Source organism: Erythranthe guttata, chromosome 6 (genome assembly GCF_056151865.1).
Source record: "Erythranthe guttata isolate IM_541 chromosome 6, IM_541, whole genome shotgun sequence".
In the NCBI taxonomy this organism is placed as follows: Eukaryota; Viridiplantae; Streptophyta; class Magnoliopsida; order Lamiales; family Phrymaceae; genus Erythranthe; species Erythranthe guttata.
The window spans coordinates 2945864-2967672 of NC_142538.1; the positions used below are offsets into that span (position 1 = coordinate 2945864).

Here is a 21809-nt window from a genome sequence, read left to right on the forward strand (position 1 = left end):
AATGCCAGTTGGAAATTAAGATATATCTACCATCTGAGTTAGCGAATAGAAATTTGGATTTAAATATCCGGTTTGTGAATCGTATTTGATAGTATACTGGTGGCAATTCACTATTCTGCAAAAAATGATGCATACATAGATCCATGCATATACACAAACATATGTACAGAAGGCCGCATCCTATTATCACAACTGGTGGCCCAAATCAATCAAGCCCAATATGATAGGTAGACCTAATTTGATGGGCCCAAGCCCCAAATATTATTACTTTCTTTTAATAATCTCTTAAACAACTCCAAAAACTCTCCTAATTAATAATAAATGATAATATCCGATATATATATATATATATATATTTTTTTTTATTATGAAAATTTTGAATCCTGTTAATTATTAAAAAAATAAAAAAATAAAATCATTACGCCCATTTTTATTCGTGAAATTTGACAGACGCATCTTTTCCTCATGCAGTAATGGCGGAAGGAAGCTCACAATTTTTTTTCACTCTTCTCTCTGTTTTCCTTCTTCAGAAGAAATCGCACTCCATTACTACCAATCCGATTCTCTGAAAATTCTCTATCTCCTACATTTTCTCTTCCCCCAATTACGTGCACTTACGTCCCCGACCTCATGCAATTTCCATCTCGCGCAACTCCGCCGGATGTCACCTTCCCGAATGAAATCGCCAGATTCAGAGCGGTTATAGGAAACCTAGCTGATTGCAATTCGTTGGTCGATAACTTGAAGCTGACGATCGACTAGGATTCCATGGCAATATTTATCGTCCTTCAGGTGTTTGTTGAAATGCCCAGCATGGGGGCGGGGGAAAGAGCAGCACTGAGGTCCTATTGATGATTCTCGGAGAAGTCGAATAGTTCGATGATTGCATAGTGTGCGTCAGTTGGTTAGTATTGATCGTAATTGGTCTTCTTCCCTTCTTTCTTATTTTTTAGTATATTGATTTTTATGGTAAATGTACCAAATCAAGTATGCTGCTCATTCGTTTCATTGTTATTACCGGCAATTAATTAAATATCAGATGTCTAGAAGAAATGATAAATATGCAACAAATACTTGAAGGAAGAAAAAATTGAAGTGTTTATGCAAAGTAAAATTAATAGAGAAAATTGAATGTACTAATTTTGTTTTACATCGAGGCGCATTCTTGTCCGTTTATTATAATCAAGAGAAAGTGGAATGCGATAACAAATTCCCAGCTCTTTTCAGTCGATTTTTTCTTCTGTAATCAGTTATGATTCCTTTTGTCAGCTGCCTAGCAGGTTAGCACTTCTGATGATCTCACAAACATTGTATTTTCAAATTGCAGGCACTTGTTTAACCATCTGCTATTAGTTTATGCTGTCAAACATATGTTCCATTTCGCATTTAAAAGGCAGCTGCTTTAGTTTCTGGAAGCAAGAATCACCGTCGTCTTTCTAAATACACTCTTCTGAACAGGTATTCATAACATTATCAATTTTACCAGTTCCGTACCTTGAATTGAAATATGATAACAATCTCAATTATGTGTAACTCAGTGAGCCTCACTTGAATTTTTGCTCGACTCTTTGCATTAACCAGATCTTCATGGTAAATCTTTTCAGATGTATATTATCGAATGCAGGGCATTTTCGAAATCGTTTCAGTATATCAATTTTCAAGTTCTTCACTTAGTTACAACTTACAATACTATCCTTCAATGGGATAAGGGCAATGTAGAATATAGTAGTATGAAATGGACATTTTCGGTATGACTTATACATTCTGTTAGAATATCAAATTTTTAACACTGCGCCATTATACACTACATTGTGATTCATGAGCAGCATCTATTCAGTATTCTGAGCAGAGCATCAGCTTTTCGTCGAGCTTTTAACGACCCATCAGTGACCAAGCTCTGCAGAGAAGGAATACTCCGCGGATTCATCAACAGCTTTCTCGCAACTTCCTCTCCGCCATCCTTACAAAGCCCCAAAAGCAGAGTAATCGAATTCTCCTTCCCCTTAGAAGATCCAAATCTCAAAAGATCAATAAGAAGGGACACCAAAACCCTGCTCTTCCTTATCTCTTCAAGACCTTGCGAACATCCCAAAAGAAGTGCAAGCATAGCTAAAGCATCATCAGTAATCCCCGCCTTGTCATCCGTCAAAAGGCCAATAAGCAGAGGAATCGCTCCTGCTGTAATAACCTTTCCTCTGTTAACATTAAACACCGCAAGATTGAATAGTGCAGTTGCAGCATCTCTTTTACCGGCCCTTGTCCCTTCTCCTAGTAGCCCCACTAGAGCTGTAATGGCCCTCGGATGAGCACCGATGATAATCTTGTGGTCGTCGATTAGTGACAGGCTGAAGATTGCTGCAGCCGCATTTTCCTTCGCCTCCATTGTTAGCCCCGATAGTAAGACATCCACAACGTTGTCAAGTGCGCCGGCAGCCATAATCAAGATTTTGTTGTTTTCGTATATGGATAGATTGAGCAAAGCGGTGACCGCATTTTCCTGGATTCTTGAATCGTGAGACCCGAGGAGAGTCAGCAGAAACGGGATTGCGCCCACCTCAGCGATTATTCTCCGGTTGTCCATTCCCGTTTTCGCGAGCAGGCGTAGCTCGTACGCCGCCTGTCTTTGTATATCCGGTGAACCCGTTGCTAGTTTCCCCACCAGAAACTCCGCCGTCAGTTTTACTGCATCGGCAACGGCTTTAGTTGCTGAAATATGATCAACGTATCTTTTCTTGCTGGTGTTGGTCTTTTCTAGATTAGAGGATGTGGACCCCACAATCGGAACGTTGTTCTCCTGGCCCCACTGCTGTATCACACTTCTCAATGCATAGTTTGGTATGAGAGCCATGTGTATCAACCTTTGCCCACTCTTTGGGCATGTGTGGTGACCTGTGTTTATCCAGTGGGCGATGGAGTTTCTATCGTAAGTATGACCTGATGCTACGATGACAGGGTCGTTCATTAAATCCAATGAAATTGGGCACCGGAAATCATCTGGTATATGAGAGAACGAGTGATCATGGACGGTGTTCGTCGGTAATTTACGCTTCTTCAAGTCCTCATGAGTTTTCGAATTTTCATCCTCGCTGAAAATTGCCATTTTCGATAGAGAAACGAAAGATATAAGATTGTTGATATTAGAGACCACGATAAGCCCACCTGTGCCTGCTTGCTTCTCAGCTTCCCCCCATAGCTTAGAAATCTCTTCTTCAAACTCCATTGGGCTTCTGAGACCGATACTGCTCAACATATCTCTAATTCTTCTGAAATCAACGGAACCTTTATTCTTTCTATTTCTTTCATTGTTGACGGTGACGGCCATTAGTTGGACAATTTCGTCCCTTCGTTGAATCTCCATTTGATCGATGAATAATTGGACGCTTTTTGCTTGTCTGTGGAGGAGCTCGATTTGCTCTCTGGTGTCTGCTGTCAAGTTAAGCAAGCTTAAAGGTAAAATATCGAGTGCTCTCGCCATCTCTTTTGCGGCTGCGTAAAATTGATTTGCGATACATTCCGTTTGCATGAGATTCCAGAGGAGGCTCCCTTCTCTGCAACTCTCCATCAGAATCTTCGATCGTTGTAGGACGGAGGCAAGTTCCGTTAGGCACAAGACTGATGACGATGGTAGCGGCGTGTCCGTTTCTTGAATCTCTTCGAACAGCGAAGAAAGGAGTCGGATCCTTCTCGTCATTTTCGAAATGTTTTTAATCTGCACAAAAGACGCTTTCTCCGTTTTCGTGATTTCGTTCGAGGTGTGGATTAACGATTCCAGCAATGTGGCTGCTGGGAGAAACCCTGAGGAGACCATTATTAGAGGTTGTGGAAGTGGAACTTCATCCATGGGTTTGCACTTTATATTATTATTATTATTATTATTTTCGTTGCTGCATGAATTGATGTTTTGTTAGTTGGAGAAATGTTCGTCGAATTTTGCGAGAAAAAAAAATGTTAAAATAATGTGATGGATTTTTGACTGTTTGTGTTTGTACTGTTTAATGTGTAGATGAAGATGGCTGTTGGTGGGAGAGGGAAGTTTGAAATGTTGAAGTGCTGCCACGTGGAGGGCATACCGGCCTGCAGGGAGGGGTTAGTCATATTCTGCTTGTTATTATATATTCGTTTAATTTACTCGTTGATTTGATTAACATTAATTAGTGAATTAATTAAGAATAGAACAAGAAAATTAGGGGTTGTTTGGAAAATTGGGATTAAGCCTAGCTAGAGAGAGGTCTAATACACACGTGGGGATTGAATTAGAGATTTTGCTGTGATCTAACATTGATAGAAGCTTTGTCTTCCTTCCCCCATTTGGTATCATTACCAAAGTTCATAATCAGTAAATTTGGATTTTATGCTAATAGGATTGTCGAAAATAAAACAGAAATAATAATAATAATTGAAATGTTTCTATGTTGACTTTAACCTGATTTTGACATATTTCTATGTTGATTTTGGCAAAATTCGAAACACGAAAATTGTGGTCATTTTGGTTAGTTTTCTAATTCAACTTAAATCCGCTAGATTGGATGCCGTGTGACAAAGTTATGCATGAATGAGTCCCATTTTGAATTTTAGATACCTCAATACATCAAAGTTGTGGGCAGTATCCATTGGTTCATGTATATCTTTCTCGTCCGACATCCAATTTTAGTGATTCAAGTTGGATTAGAAAACTAACTCAGAATACTACAAATCTTATTTTTCGGGTTTTGCAAAATTTGGAATAAAAAATAATCAAAATCACGTTTGAAGTCAAAACGGTATTATTAAAGCTCGAACGACGTTTATCACATCCCTAATAATAATAATAATATATTAGTAGTAACGGGGTCTACGATGCGAGAGTCAGATCTAATGGAGGCCGGCCAAAATGCCAATTATTGAATTTACCAAGTCAAATTAATTTATTAATAAAACAATTCTGTGTTGCCATTAATTAGAAAAGATTATAACTACTTTAAGAGGTAGGAAGTGAAATTATCATTTGAAAAAAATTTGAACTCTTCTCGACGCCAAGGATGTAAATTACATGAGATGAGTTGACTGCGATGAGTTTGATCACATTTTAGTTGTTTATGAACTTACGAACGGCTTCTAAGTTTCTTCATTTTTTTATTATTATATAAAGGATAAAATAATAAATACATATACAAATAAAATAAAGTAATTGTAACCTAGTGAGCCTACTCTGAAACTCATGTGCTAATGATGCTCTAGTATAGTTCGTCTGGTCATCTCTGGGCAAATTGCCGTAGGTTTAATTTGGGGTGGGGGTAAAATGGTCATTTAAGCAGAATCCTTTTTGACTGGCTTTGAGTTATTAACAAAAAACTAGAAACTTCCCTCTCGCAACAGCATATAAATACATTGCAAGGAGAAAAGTTCCTCATCAAATAGAAGGTAGAGAAACTTCAGTTTGACCAAATGTTGTAGTTTTAATATATATATATAAAAATTACCAAATAATTGGAAGTAGAAAATATTCATTCTGAATGTGATGTATTGTAGTAAGTAGTAACAATAATCTTTGTGCAATCAAAAGGTGAGCTGCAGTTGCTTCACTGTGGTTCCGGCCTCGATTGCGTATAATGTGGACGCCTCGTATATTTGTGTAGGAGAAAAACACACGTTTATGTAATAATTTACTACGTTGGTCTTGTCGATTGTCGATGCTAGTCCTAGTACATCGCTCTCCTTATTACCATGGTCAACATTGGAACACAATTTTCGAATTCCATTGATTTCGGTCAGAAATAAATATTTTCATCTCAAATTTTGAAATTCAAAATTTCAAATTTTTATTATATATTTTCTTGGATTGGTACAGATTTATATAAATATACTTGGAATTTTGTAATTTGGTCCCCCTTTTTTTTCTTTTTGGAATTTTCAAATTTCTCCCCAAAATTTTGGAAAGTAAGTAGATTTTCAAAAAAAAAAAGAATTTTGAATTTTCCAAAATCAGAGTCATTTTCAAATTTTTGTAATTAATCCTCATTTATCAATATGTTCGATTTTCCACCCATAAGTCTCTTAAACTACAACAATCACACGCAAGAATGTGAGAATATGTGTGGATCCAAGGATTATTATATAGAAAAATAACAAAAAAAGAATGATAGAAATTCCAACGAATGGACGAATAATGTAGTGTGGGTGGGGAACGGTGGCGGTGGTGGTGGTGGTAGAGGTGACACCGTTGATTGACTCCGTTCTTTGTTGGATTGGGAAACGACGACAATTATTATTACTAACACTTTGATATATCTCTTCAAGTGGGCGTTTTTGAACAGCGTTTTCTTTCTTTTGCCTGCCACCTTTTTCCACGTTCTTGAAGTGACTATTTTTCCCGTTCCGTTTCTACTACCTTTTCTTTTTTTTTTTTCTCTTTTGTCTTTTCAAGGTAAATATTTATTATTTATTTTTCCTTGTTCCTTCTCATTTGTTTTCTGCTACGGCTAGCATCTTTTCCATTCATTATATATATTCTCTCTTTTTTGCTCTTAAATGATTTGTGTTATTTTTCACAGTAAATTTATATAAATATATAAAATTAGTATTTATTCTAGCAAAATTAGTATTGCATAAGAAATATAATTCACTTGAATATTGATGGAAAAAGACACATTCATGGATTTACCTGTTGTGCTCCTAGATTTGGTACATCTAGGCCTTTGTTTGATAGCTCTTCCAGATTTCAACGGATAAAATAAATTAACCTTTCTCCTCCACAAATATGATTTAGTTTTTTTTTTTTTTTTTTTTTTGAGTTAGAATTAATATGTGAAAAGAAAGATTTAAATTAAACTGAGCACTTTTGAAATCAAAATTAGATGAAATATTTGACTTACTGTATATTAGTACTTAATTAAGGGAGATTTTAGTGAAGCATTAAATTAATGGAGTAATTGACCAGAGGTCAAAGAGTAGTGTGGTTGGGAGATTTGACTAATGAGTTTGTGGCTCTATAACTTTGGTCAACCAATTTGGGTGGTAGGAAACAACTTCTTATTCAGACATTAGGGATCATTTTATTCATTATATTTCTAATCACACCCAAAAAAAGGATAAATAAATAAAACCGGTTTTAGTTATGGATGAGAATTTTTCGATAGGTTAGCTAAACAAACGAGTCGAATGAAGAAAGTTAGATGCTACACTTAGTTATTTACATCGGGTGGATTTCAGACGTAAAATTGATACTAAACACACATATACATGTGTGCTTGTGTGATCAACAGTTGAAATTCACCCAATGTTTGTGTGTGTGTGTGTGTGTGTGTGTGAGAGAGAGAGAGAGAGAGAGAGAGAGAGAGAGAGAGAGAGAGAGAGTTGGCATTCGTGCAGGGCATGCAATTTAGTGTAAAAATGTTAGCAATATTTTAGCTAGGCTAGAGAGTAGAGAGATTACCCAGGTTGTGCACCAATCCAAATAGAACTAGGGTTTTCTTGTATTGTGAAAAAACTTTAATTGATTGAATTGATAAGTGAAACATCTCATCTAACTTTGCTTATGATCAGTCTATATTTAAATAGGCCCCATATATATTCTCATGAAGCCACAATTGTCTCGTCTACTTTGTTGTTGAACTATCATTTCCTATCACCATATATATATAATATATCTCTCTAGCTGCAATAACTTTGCCCATAACAATTAATTAGATTAATTTATTGATAATCTGTCAATTTTTTCACTTTTATTTTTTCGCCTTCAAAAAATAGAAAATAAAGGAAAAGGTGATCATGAGATTAGTGAGCCTTTAATTGGTAATTAATTTAACATGTACACTAATTTTCAGATTTTCTATGATCTTGAAATATTCTAGGTCCCTCAAATTGCATAATGCATTATCCATCAATATATATTTGTCAAACTACTATAGTATTAATTAATTACCCCCCACCCCACCCCACCATTTAAGATGTCGTTTAGGTCGTTGGTTTTAGGTTACAAAAATCAGTAAATATGCATGGATTACGGCGAAAAAACATGAAAAATTACTAAACGAGAGCGACAAAGGGCGAAATTGAAAAGAAGTTCAGTTAATATTTTATTAAAATTCTGAGGTGACAAATAATTTATCGAAAAAGATAAATAATATGGGAAGAAGGGAGTAATATAATATAGCACACAACTCAAACCTTAAACCTCTTTTTTTAATTAGCCAAGCCACTTAATAAAGATACATGACTTTTCATACGATTCCCACATTGGACTTAGGCTATAAAATGCAGATCTTTTTGGCAAACATAACTATCAAAAGCCAAGAAAATAAAATAGAATAAAATAAAAAAAACAATGAGGAGTACTCATCAAGAACCTCGTTCGAGCTCTTCTTGTGCAGCCTGCAAATTCTTGAAGAGAAGATGCACTCCTAATTGCCAATTCGCCCCTTACTTCCGCTCCGACGAACCCAAAAAGTTCGCCAAAGTGCACAAAGTGTTTGGCGCCAGTAATGTGAGCAAGATTCTGAACGAGGTGGCGGAGGAACAAAGAGAGGACACAGTTAATTCCCTCGTTTACGAGGCGGAGGTGAGGCTGCAAGACCCTGTGTACGGCTGCATTGGAGCTATAGCCTCGTTGCAGCACAGGATGGTTGAGCTGCAGCATGATCTGCTGCTCGCACGTGCACGGTTAGCTTGCTGTGCTGCGGACAGTCATCACCATCAGCAGCAGCAGCAGCAGCTGCATCAGCAGCAGTCGGATTTGTCGTTTTTGGATCCTTTTGTTCAGATGCCGGGGATTGGCGGCGGCGGCGGTGGCGGGGCGGCGGTGGGGGGGTTTGATGGTGATCAGAATATGCTGCCGTTTGATCAGTTCATTACTACTAGCCCCTTTCTGTTTCCGTAATTGAGAAACAGTCTTGATTTTCAGATATTTAATTTATTGTGTATATCTTTTAATTTGATTTATGTGTACGTTTGTGTGATGCATTGTGTTTGTTTTGTATGAATTATGATTATGTGGAAATTAATTAATTAATTAATTAATTATGAAGCTCTCGTTTCTTGATCAGAGATTTTGTTTTGTTTTGGATTAATTATCTATAATTATTTGAAAGTAATTAAATTTTTTTAAAAAAAATATTACTTTTTTCTTCAAATTTGATAAAAAAAAATTAATATTATAAAAGGGGACTAATTAGAATAATATTATCAAATGATTTGACAATTGTAATTGAATGTTTGTTCCACCCCTCACCCTTTGTTATTTTATTTTCCCTATCCCCTCATCATATAAAGTGTAGTATAAAGAATATAACAATAATTATTGCTTAGATTTTCTTTTTTTTTTTATATGACCTTGTTCCATTTGACTATTGGCCTTCATCATGTGGTAGGCTAATCATTAATTATAATTCAGTCTATTTTCTTGACGTGTGGGATTAACTATCCTGGTTAAATAGAAGTTAATTAGGCATGTTTTGGTTGTCAATATAAGATTAATTAAACTAATGAAAATTCAATTATTTTATCTCGGGGCGTCCAACAAAAAACTCCTTAAAAGACAAGATAATGCGAGATAAGTAATGATAATATAATATTTGCATGTCGACTCGAAAAGTTATTAGAGATACCAAACATTAAATAAAATTTAATTATTTAGTTAATTATAACTAATCTACTCAACCAAATGAGACCTAAATGTGTTGGATTGAGTCCATGATTAGGGGGAATTAATCCACTAAATAAAATGCCACGTGGAATTTTCATTATAATTATAATCGCTGAGATTAGCGAATATATGGACCAAAGTTGTTGGGCCGATCTGATGTCTGAAGAAGAGGGCCCAATTATCTGTGACAAAATCATTAAGTTATCCAACCAATTATTTTTGTAGGTACAGATCTTTTCAGTTTTTTTAATTAGTTTTTAATTTTTATAGGGTGTAAATGTCTAATTTTATAGCCGTGATAATTAAATGATCAAACTTTAATTTGGTACCTCAGTAGTGCAATAATTTTTCGGGTCAGCCTGAAAATTAAAAAAAAAAAGTCAATATTTATCTTTGATTTATCGACAAACTCATCAAATCATCCATAATTCAACTATGATGCTTACCTCTTAGTACAAATACAAATAAGATGAGCCGTCTTGACAAAAACTCGATCGAGCTCTAGCATTAGCGAGCCGACTCACAAACTTTTTCATCCATTTGTTTTAGTGTGTTATTTATTTATTTTTCATCAGTTTTTGTTTTATCTAAATAGGGGTTATTTTACATACCCCCTAGCCACCAAATAAACTAGGGATAAACCCAAGTCCAAATCATCCTTTGACATACTCCCTCTGGGGAAGCGAAAGTACTATACTACCCTTATGTGCAATTTTCAGCCAAACTGCATTCAGCATTTATGGTCCTGCATTTATCATTTTCGCTGATTTATTTATTATTATTTTCTTCTTTTTTTTTTTTTTTTATAAATCTGTTTGTTAAATATATATATATATATATATATATATATATATATATATATATATATATATATATATATATATATATATATATATATATATATATATATATATATATATATTTTTTTTTTTAATTTTTTTTATAAATAAAAAAAAATTTTTTTTTTTTTTTTTATTATTTTTTTTTAATTTTCAAAACAATATATTTACAGTACTGAAAATAACTACATGTAACTATAGTAATTCATAGTTATGTTCGTTTTTTTCTCCATATTTTTAGTCGATCAATTGTACGTATACACACACGAATACTGACTTATACAAAATAAATTCATAAAACCCCAACAAAAATTTACAAATTTAAATATTTTTATTATAAATCACATCAGAACCAATAAAATACAAATCGAAAATACATAACATACGCATATGTAACTACATGCAACTACATGTTACTATAGTAATGTATAGTTATGTTCACAGTCTGTTGAACAGATCTGATGTAACTTAAAAAACAAAAAATTGACACTTTCAAGGAAAGGATCAATGGTCTTCATTAAGCTGCAATTGCAAAATAACAAAAAGAAATTTCTTTAGTGCAAATCAACAAATTTGAATAAAAACATCAAAACACTCAAAAATCACCAAACATTAAGAGATCGAGAGATAGAGAGAGAGGTTATTGCTGGGAAATGCAAAAAAATATAGAAATAAATCTGAAAAGATAAAAATAAACGAAATTACCATCAAAATATAGATCCCGACGAGAGGAATCCAACGGTGGATGATGACCCGTCAAATTTCGACAGGTGGAACACAAAATAAAGCTCCGGCAAGACCACCGTCGTCGAATGAAAAAAAATTGCAGAAACAGATCCACGCTCGAAACTGAATGAAATTACCACCAAAAGAAAGAGCTCGACGAGAGGAATCCAACGGTAGTTAAACCATCGAATTCCGACCACCGGAGAGAGAGTTATGGCTCCGGGAAGCAATTTCGCCGGTGAGAGGTTTGTAGAGGCGGGATTTTGAATCTGGGAGAAGAAGAGAGAGACCGTGAGTGGCTAGGGTTAAAACTGATTTTAGAAGGGTATTATAGGAACTTCAGGGTAGCCCAGGGGGGTATGTCAAAATATTTTCGAAATGAGGGGGGTTTCAACTAGAGTGTAATCCACTTGGTAGTTAGTTCTATATAATTTGGAAATGAGGGGGTCTACAAAATAATCCCATCTAAATAAAGCAAATCTCGTGAGGTCTAGACTCTATATAGCAAGGCATGTTATTAAAACGTCAGAGTTGTTAAAAGAATATTCTCTAGTTGTTATTTTTGTAATTGTTTATAGGAAATTATAAAGATAATGGGTTTTGTCTTAAGACAACCATATCTACTTTATTCCAATCCAAGGTTTCATTTTCCGAGCCTAATTAGATTTGTCCTATAATTAATAGCATTTTAAGATCTTGATGATGTTACAAGATCTTGATAATAATATATATCAAAGTTTAATTCACTACAAAACGAGAGATGCATGGACAAACTAGATTTTTTTTCTTTTTTCTTTTGGTATAATTAATAAGACAAAAACTCAAATTTCTCATGTAATTTCAACCCAAGATTTTGTTATTCAACTTTATAAATTTCCCTTAATTCACTCACCATGTAACTAATTAACGTGGTATTTAAGCTTGCAAATAATCTTACTCAAAAATTCATTAGGAGTAATTAACATACACTAGTAAAAAAAGGGTAAAAACCCGTCACAAAAGGTAACTTTTACTATGCGACAATCTAGGAATCGTAGTAAATACTAGTATTTACCGTAACAAAAAAATATCTGCTACGAAAATTTACCGTAGCAAGGTTTTTCATGCCCACTATCTACTACATGAAAAATTCGTAGAAAAGACTTTTTACTATGAATTTGGTACTTTTTGCTACGATTAATGGTCGTAATAAAAAATTCTATTAGTGACAATGGAATAGAATTAATTACAACCGGACAGAAGTATGTAATATATAATATTCCGGTAGATCATGCATTTTACAGACAGAACAATAGTAGGAGTAATATTCCCATGCACCCCCTTTGCCTTCACTCCAATAGTTTGGAAACAGAATTTTTGAATTAATTATTAGTACCCACATTATTATAATTAATTAGTTGCCTATTAGTTAACAAGGTGCTTGCCCCAATAAAAACGATTTAATTAAATAAACATATTTTTAATAATTGAACAGTACACCCCACAATTTACACAAAAGGCAAAAGCAACCGATTTCAAATCTCTCGAGTCAAGTGTAGATATTTACTCGAAAAATATATAAATATATACAATATAAAAATATACAACGTACACATATATTATAAAGTTGACAATTAAAAAATTAAATATATCCACCTTTTTCTCTTCCGCCCAAAAAGATTGAAAGCAGAATCCAAGCTGTTTTTTTTTTCTTTTTATCGTCCATTTTTCCCCATAAAGTGTAGCCTTGAGAATCTTGCACAAATCTCTCACAGTATACTGTGTAAACAAAGATACCCCATGTGTGTATATATATATATATATATGTATATCTATTCGTCACAAGATATATCATCAAATAAGCTGAAGCAAAAATAAAAATAATGTCGAGTAGGTGTTGTGTGCATGTAAAAGAAGCGGTTGTGATCGGTCCATGTAAGCCAACGCCAAATCACATTCTCCAACTCTCTGCGTTAGATTCACAGCTCTTCGTTCGTTTTACCTTTGAATATTTACTTGTCTACAAACCCCGCTGTGGGAGTTTTGATAAAGCTACCGTCACAGACAATGTCAAGTCTGCATTGGGCCGGGCCCTTGTCCCTTACTACCCACTCGCCGGTCGGGTGAGAACCCGGCCCGACGGTTCCGGTCTGGAGGTCGTCTGCCGAGGCCAAGGCGCCGTCTTCATATCCGCGGTTTCAGACTCCACCGCCGCCTCCGATTTCGAGGGTGCGCCGTGCCGCAGGGCAATGTGGAGGAAGTTCTTGTCCTTCCACGTGGCCGATGTCCTCAAGGGTGGCCCACCGCTCGTGGTCCAGCTGACGTGGCTGTCAGACGGCGGCGCCACGCTGGCGGTTGGATTCAACCACTGCTTGTGCGACGGAATCGGTAGTGGTGAGTTCCTCAACTCGTTCGCCGAGTTGGCCCTCGGTAAGCAAGGACTCGTTGAGCTGGATCCGAAACCAATCTCGGGTCGTCATCTACTTGACCCGATTTCCTTCTGTACTAGTCGTGATGATAACTCACTGAGTCACCCTGAGTTCAGAAGCGTCCCCGATATTTCTGGGTTTGCATCCCGTTTTGTTCGAGAACGGCTGATGCCAACTTCTGTTATCTTCGATCAAAATGAGTTGGACGGTTTGAAGAAGTTAACTCGGGTGGCAACATTTACGTCGTTCGAGATTCTGTCGGCGCACGTTTGGAGGAGCTGGGCCAGAGGTTTGAACTTGCCGTCCGACCAAATCGTGAAACTCGTCTTCAGCGTGAACATACGGCACCGAGTCAACTCGCGCCTGCCGAGCGGGTACTACGGGAACGCGTTCGTTCTGGGATGCGCGGAGGCGCGCGCCGGGGACTTGGCCGGAAAGGGTCTGCGGCACGCGGCGGAGCTTGTGAAGAGTGCTAAAGAAAGAGTTGGGGACGAGTACGTGAGGGAGGTGGTGGAGTTGGTGAGCTGGAACAAAGCGAGTGTGGACTCGGTGGGGGTGCTGATCATGACTCAGTGGTCAAGGCTGGGGCTGGAGAGCGTTGACTTTGGAATTGGGAGGCCGGTTCAGGTGGGCCCGGTTTGCTGTGATAAGTACTGCGTAGTGTTGCCGGTTTGCGGTGCAGCGGGTGCGTTCAAAGTCAACCTGGCGGTCCCGTCAACTGCCGTTGACCAGTACTTGTACTACTTGAGAAATGCTGCTGCCTAGCTAGTTTTCATTTTTGTATTTTTTTTTTCTCTCTTTTTTAGTTTGATGAAAAGTCTCCTACTGAAGTATTAACTATTAATGTAACATTACCTAAAAATGCAATTTTTAAGAGTAATATTGTAACAATATTCATCTTTTTTTCTAAATCATTATTTTAAGTCTTTGACTATAAAATTGAAGTGTTGAATTTTTAGGCCCAAAATGAATGAAATAAATAATATAAAATTCAGTCCTCTAACCATATTCACTTGAGCCGGTCCAACTGAGTATTCGGTCCAGCAACACGAAGCCCACCCGGTTAGTTTAAGATCGAACCCTCTAAATCTTGGGCCCATCAAAGTTCAGATATTTTTATTTTTATTTATTACTTTCAATTCGATTTTAAATGTTATTACAGTGAGAGCATCTCCAACCATCAAGGTTTGGAGCTGCTATATGCTAAAAAATCAAAATTATAGCATTTGTGACCCAAAAATTCATCTCCAACGGAGAAGCTAAATTTTAGCATGTCATGTATAAAGAGAAACCCATCTGGTATATATACCAGCTACTGCACACAAATGCTAAATGAAAAAATATTAAAATAATAAAGCTTTTCACTCTATTTTAATTATAATAGTCACGTGTCAGGCCCAAAATGGGCTAGGATTTATTTTTCTTTTTTGATTTAATTTCTTTATCCTAGAAATGTCTTTTTATTTAAGTTTAATTATTTAGTTAAGTTTTGTTTAATTGCTTATTTATTATAATATTAATTATAATAAATATATTTATTTAAATATCTATATTTATTTATTTAAATTTAAGTTTAATTATAATATTATTTATTTAAATATCTAAATTTATTTATTATATATTTAAGTTTTATCATCTATTAATTATAATATTATTTATTTAAGTTTAATTAACTATATGTTAATTATAAATATCTTTTATAATCAAATAAAAAAGTAATAAAATATAATAAAATGCTAAAATATAGATGATATGGTTGGATCACAATAGTAAAAACTGAGTTGTTATAACACTGTTCATCAGCTATTATAGATATAGCATTCCGGATTTTAGCATCTAACCTTGGAGATGCCCTGAACTAGTAAAGATTTAGATATTTTATGGTATATATACCAATATGGTAAGTTTAAACATTACCAATTGTGATACTTTAGTGAAAATTAAATCTGTGAAATATAGAAAGGGTAAAAAACATTAAAAAAAAAGTAAAAAAAAAGCAAAAAGCATGTGGAGGACAGAGGTGACATTGAAACTAGTGAAAGTTATTGGGACCTTATTTCAGACTCTGATCATCAAAAATCTGTCATTATTTTGGCTAACTCCTTTTTTGTTTTATTTTATTTTTCTTTTCTTGTTTTCGTTCAGACAAAGCTTTTGTATAATATCCTCGGATGAGAGCTGTTCCATTCATCACCGCTGCTTATTTAACTATTTAATTATAAGATTCAGACATATATTTTTCTTTTCTTTTTATATATGATATGATAATTCTTTTATCACCCTTTTTTCATTACCTTATTCCAATTTTATAATCTCGAGTAGGAGGACGTAACTACTGATTATAATTATTATTTTCGGAAGTACAAAATTAATTCTAATTACATTTCTTCAATTTTCAAAATTTAAAACTTTATTACGATTACATGGGAAGGATCCATTTTTCATCGACACCAACTTACAAAAATGAAATATGGTCCATCTGATGTTTCATCTAGTGAATTTCTTCGGATAATTTTTCCATTTTAATTTACATGGAGTCGAACACATAATACGTGTGGATGTATATACAAAATGTATGAGAACATGATTATAGGTAAAATAACACCACTTCAAGTAAATTCACTTGTTGTAGCATAGAAAAAACTGTGAAATATGATGTCTGGGAATGTAAACTCAGTAAAATGAATAATTACATTACTTGATTGAGATATTAATAACTAATTAAATTGTTGTTATTTTTAAATTAAAGTATAAATCTTAAATGAATAATGTTACTAACGAAATAAATAAGTGCTACTAATTGAACGAAGTCTCACAAGCTACCTACCTAAATCCTTTTACGTAATAAAATAATAAATTAATTATGAAAGGAAGATCAAATTCCAAGGTTGTTACTCCTATAATTTACATAATGAATTGCTGTTACCTATTATTAAATTTTCTAGAAGTCTAATTTATTAATTATGTTCATTTCCCATGATAAAAGTTTTAAATAACCTCTCTTAAATTATTAAATGGATTTCTTTTTGTTGAGAAATCACCAACTAACAATTAATCAATCTTTTTAAAATATATGGAAAAAGTTGTTAATTCTTCTTTTACCGTGTTCGCATAAAATGTAATTTACTAAATATTAATATTATGACTGGTAATTCATACTATACTATGAAACTGTTTGACTAATTAAGCTTATTTTAAATAGTTAATATGTTCTTATGTCTGATAAGTTGTTTTAAGACTTGATAAGTTGTTATATTTTTTTTAAATTATTTTTTAAAGTGTTTGGATAATGAACTTATAAGTTATTTTTACTTATTATAAGACCTTAAATAAAAAAAATGGAGAGATGTATTTTTGATAAAATCTTAAAAACTCTCCCACGCCTTATTTTTAGAATTTTGAAGATGTTTACAAAAACAAATTAGGCACTTTAAAAGAACTTAACAACTCTTCAACATCTAAGTTCTTTTTAACATCTAATAAGCTTAATAAAAACACTCTAAATATCTTGGTGTGATATCTTTTACAAAATGTGAATTAGTTATAAGAATTTGAAATAGTGCGCAATTATAAATGGCAATAATAAGCAAACCCTAGTACAATAAATATGGAATAAGACCAGACGCGTTTCTTGCTTTATATGTTATTGGAAGGAGCAAACAATTTATTACTAAATAAATATTAACCAGCTTTGGCTGCCGCAAAACTACCTTATTCACGAAGTAAGGTCTCGATCATACCATTCATATTTTATCATTTTCCTGGTATTTAATTTAAATTTTAGGGTAAATTACAACCAGCCTTGAGATATGGTCAAATTACGAAAAACTCCCTTTTGTTTGGCTAATTATATCTACCTCTCAACTATGAATCTTCTTACACCTTCACTTTTATAGTGTCAAATTCAACATAATTATCTAGATTCTGTGGGATGTACTCTAGTTTGTACTCGTTTTGTGTAAAAATACAGTTTCTGATATATACCAGCCAAAAAACATTTTATGATCATTTTGGTTCAAAATATGGAGCTCGAATGGGATAAAACGGGTACAAAAGTGTAGTATTCCACATAATCAAAAAGATTCCACTAAATTTGAAACCGCAAGGGTGGACATGTAAGAAAATTTATAGGTGAGGGGGGTTTTCGTAATTTTGTCATAAGGTTGTGAGTTATCCTAAATTTTATTCTTGCTATTTTTTACTTATAAGATCCTACACCCGATGAAATACACTATGTGTTTTTATAGTGCAGATCTGCATAAATAATTATTAATCACACTTATACATAGGTGGATGTTATTATGTATAGATTAATAGCATAAAACTACACAGTGTACTTCAACAAGCGTAGGTTGTACAAAACCGTTTTTACACTATATAGTGTTATTATAAAAGACATTTTTTTTAGTTACTTAATGGATACGATATACAAATACTATATTATACTAAAACATAAAATAGGAAATAGATTAAATAAGTTTTCTGCACGCACGTACCATGAAATATTGGAATAAAATAATGAAAAAGGAAGAAAAATAAAAATTTGCATGTCTTGAAAAATCGAATACTTGTACATACATGTTTCTTCACAAGGGAGCAATCTCCCATGTTCCGCCAATCGTATATGTATACATGTAGCTAGGAACAACTATATATACATACATCTGATATATAGATACAAACATGCATGTAAGTATACACAAATTATTATACATACATATATGTATATATAAAAACGTATAGTACATGATATCGTCTGTGCAGCCACATGACCACCGCCCTATTCCACCATTTACAGTGAACACACACAGGCATTCATTCACACACACTACACACAGAGAGTCTTCTCAATTGGGTAAACACACTACGAGGCACAAACCCACCACTTTTCTTCTCTCTCTCTAGACTTTCTCTCTCTAGACTTTTCTTTAATTTTTATTTTGCGCCACCTCTTTGAGCAACCACTCACTATGAGCGGTGCTGCCATTTCAGACCCTAATATTCACCTTCCCCGAGACCTCGACGAACAAAACAATGACCACAGCACCACTATTCCATCACTTTCCACCACCACCTCCAGCGACTCCGCTAGCGGCGGTGCCAATACCACCACCACCAACAACGGTGCCAAGAAAGGTAAGAGCGGCAGCGGCGGCGGCGGCGGCAAAGGAGGCCCCGACAACGGCAAGTTCAGGTACCGGGGTGTCCGCCAGCGGAGCTGGGGCAAATGGGTCGCCGAGATCCGGGAGCCACGTAAGCGCACTCGACGGTGGCTGGGCACCTTCGCCACCGCGGAGGACGCCGCCCGCGCCTACGACCGCGCCGCCATCATACTCTACGGAAACAAGGCCCAGCTGAATCTCCAACCTTCCGGCAGCGGCGCCGCCAGCAACGGCGGCGGTGTGAGTGGCGGTTCGTCTTCTCACTCATCGTCTAGAACGACGACTTCATCCTCTTCATCTTCAACGCAAACCCTACGACCTCTACTCCCCCGCCCGGCAGGGTTCGGCCTCACATTCTCCGCTCCGCCGCTGCCGCAGATACCGCCGCCGGCCTCAGTAGGAATGGCAGCAAACTACCCGCAGTACGGGTTTTACCCTAGCACCGTACAATACCACAACAACAACATCGTACCCCAACAACAGATGTGTCTGGTTCAGCAGCAGCAGCAACAGTACGGATCGAATAATGATTTCAAGATTATTGAAGCCGACCCCACAATTGTTAGGGATCAGTCGTCAAAATACTCTTCTTATCCAAACCCTAACCCTAACCCTAATAACAATAACACAGATTATTATCCCCAACAAATTCCGGACTTCAATCACTTGCAGAGCAACGTTGGGTATGATGAAATGAGTTCGTACGTGGGCTCCGTCGGGTCAAGTTTGTCTAATAATGCAAAGACCGACCACTTGCCGGCGGCGCCGGCGATTACAGATCCGGCGGAGGTGCTGAACGGATACGTCACCTCACCGACGTGGCCGTTAGCTAGTGAAGACGATTACCCTTCAACTAGTCTTTGGGATTACGGCGATCCATTCTTGTTTGATAATATTTGAAATAGGGTTCATTTTGATCAGATCTCGGAAAATGGCAGTTGAGTTTGCATGCAGATTAAATTTCTTGACGATCAGATTATTATTATTATTCAAGATTTGGGACGAAGACCGAGGTTTTTGTATTCAAAAGTCCAGCTGGATAATTGTTAGAAAATGCATCGGAGATCTTGTCAGCAAATTAGGGTTTTTTCTGAGTTTGAGTTTTGCATGTTTTCTGAACTAGAGAAAGATATTGCTCGTTGACAAGATGGATATATGCATGTAACTCTTCTTTTTGAGGTATGTCACATCAGAATCTTGAGGGCCCTTCCGTGTTTTTCTGCTGAATTTTGTAATTTCGTTAATATCCAAATTAAATTCATATAAGGCAAAAAAAAAAAGAAAAGAAATTGATGGTGATTTAATTTTGTTGTGAAATTATATTTAAACAAGATCTGAGTTTCATCACTATCAATTAGGGTTTTGTGATGGGCCAGAGATCGATTGTAATCCTTGATTTGGATATGAGCAATGTTTGTTTCATATGTACAATATATATTATATAATTTATCGTACTTATAAGCATTATATTTTGAAAATTTGATGCCGGTAAATTCCTTCTTTTTTTCTCATCAAAATTTTTTCATAGTTTTAGATATGTGTTAATTAGACCTATGAGCGATTCAGATCAGTACTCCAAATGTCGTAATTAACCTTCATTTTGATTAGGTTTTGGACCTATGAACGATTCAGCTCAGGTGAAATGTCGTACTTAAATTCGATTTAGGTTGGTGTTGGACCTATGTACGATTCAGATCAGTCGAAATATCGTACTTAACATGGATTTAGATATGTGTTGGACTTGTGAACGATACAATTCAGTCGAAATATCGAACTTAACTTCGATTTTGATATATGTATGTTGGACCTATAGTTGATAACGAGCTCAACTGCGTAAAACATGTTTTTGTACTGTGGATATAAATTTGGCAAAGAGTTAACTTCGACGGTAAATTTATGGTCAAAATGGAAAATGCGTTGAATTGTACACAAAATCCGTATTGTTCACATGTAAAAACGAACATGACTTTTACCTAAAGCAAAAAAACTTGTGTCCTTATTGATAATTAGGTTATGTGCAAGAGATATTTAGCAGAAAATGAGAGAGGGAAAGGGTGCAAGTGGTAAAAATAAGTTATTTTTGAGGGTAATAGAATATCCAGGTAAATATACTGGAGGTAAGTGAGGATATATACTTATACAAATGGAAGGGGAAAGTACTGAAATTAACCATAATAATGATGTGTTGAAGTATTGAAGAGGATATATATATATTATTGGTTGATTTAGGGATGTGATAGATGTCGTTTAAGTTTTAATAATTTCGTTCTGACTGTAAATGTAACTTTGACCATTTTTTGGCTTAATCCGGCAAAACTCAAAGCGCGGAATTTGGAGTTCTTCTTTGTGTTAGCTATTTAATCCAACTTGTATCACCAAGATTGCATGTCGCGTGAGATATATATGGATAAAATAGTGAATAACGGCCACAACTTTGATGTGTTGAGTTATCTAAAATTCAAAATGTGAATCATTAATGTATAACTTTGCCATCTGACATTCAATCTAGTTTATTCTAATCATTACAAAACTAATTAAAATGTTTACAATTTTACATGTATAGAGTTTTGTCAAAACCAGACTAAAAGTGGTCAAAATCCCATTCTAAGCAAAATTGTATTAGTAAAATTGAAAAATTCACAAAACCCATTATCTTGGTTATGGAGTCGAAATCTGAATTCCCATTTGAGCTTGGATTTCTAATTTAGCCCACTAATTTCATTTGGGCTTCATATCTGTACTATTAAAGCAAACTCTGATCCATTGCTTAATGGGCTAATGAATCTATTATGTGAGAATGGAGGCCCAAAATCGAAATAATTTTTTCGAAATCATAAGAAGTCCAGACGTGCTTGTGTGACAAGCTCGATCTTGCGACTGTTGCCAAATTATTTACTTTTACAGAGTTATATAGGGGTCGTTGCCTTATTCGTAAATAGAATTGCTGATCTTCAATAATGTGTCCGGCGTTTACGATGGCATGCGAACTATTTATGGTAACTAGTATTTTTAGAAATTTCTAAAAATATCAGTATGTGCCAAAAATTAAAAAAAT

General features: G+C 35.1%; 4 protein-coding genes and 1 long non-coding RNA gene across 5 annotated transcripts; 4 read left to right on the forward strand and 1 right to left on the reverse strand.

The window, feature by feature from the left end:
- Positions 1 to 420: 420 nt before the first annotated feature.
- On the forward strand, positions 421 to 4378 carry LOC105978036 (uncharacterized). The gene is made up of 3 exons (XR_001174602.2): positions 421 to 904; positions 1328 to 1458; positions 4004 to 4378. It is a non-coding gene; the product is annotated as an uncharacterized LOC105978036 (long non-coding RNA).
- On the reverse strand, positions 1696 to 3871 carry LOC105978035 (U-box domain-containing protein 1). Its single transcript, XM_013003447.2, has one exon. It carries the CDS (start codon positions 3839 to 3841, stop codon positions 1817 to 1819), a length of 2025 nt encoding a protein of 674 aa, XP_012858901.2. The 5' UTR covers positions 3842 to 3871; the 3' UTR covers positions 1696 to 1816.
- A 1624-nt stretch (positions 4379 to 6002) lies between the features above and the next one.
- LOC105977455 (LOB domain-containing protein 21) lies at positions 6003 to 9016 on the forward strand. The gene has a single exon (XM_088819438.1). It carries the CDS (start codon positions 8303 to 8305, stop codon positions 8852 to 8854), a length of 552 nt encoding a protein of 183 aa, XP_088675564.1. The 5' UTR covers positions 6003 to 8302; the 3' UTR covers positions 8855 to 9016.
- Positions 9017 to 12850: 3834 nt separating this feature from the next.
- On the forward strand, positions 12851 to 14481 carry LOC105977433 (HXXXD-type acyl-transferase family protein). Its single transcript, XM_013002744.2, has one exon. It carries the CDS (start codon positions 13047 to 13049, stop codon positions 14355 to 14357), a length of 1311 nt encoding a protein of 436 aa, XP_012858198.2. The 5' UTR covers positions 12851 to 13046; the 3' UTR covers positions 14358 to 14481.
- A 4066-nt stretch (positions 14482 to 18547) lies between these two features.
- On the forward strand, positions 18548 to 20156 carry ABI4 (Integrase-type DNA-binding superfamily protein). Its single transcript, XM_013002672.2, has one exon. The coding sequence runs from the start codon at positions 18563 to 18565 to the stop codon at positions 19652 to 19654; it is 1092 nt and encodes a 363-aa protein (XP_012858126.2). The 5' UTR covers positions 18548 to 18562; the 3' UTR covers positions 19655 to 20156.
- Positions 20157 to 21809: the final 1653 nt, after the last annotated feature.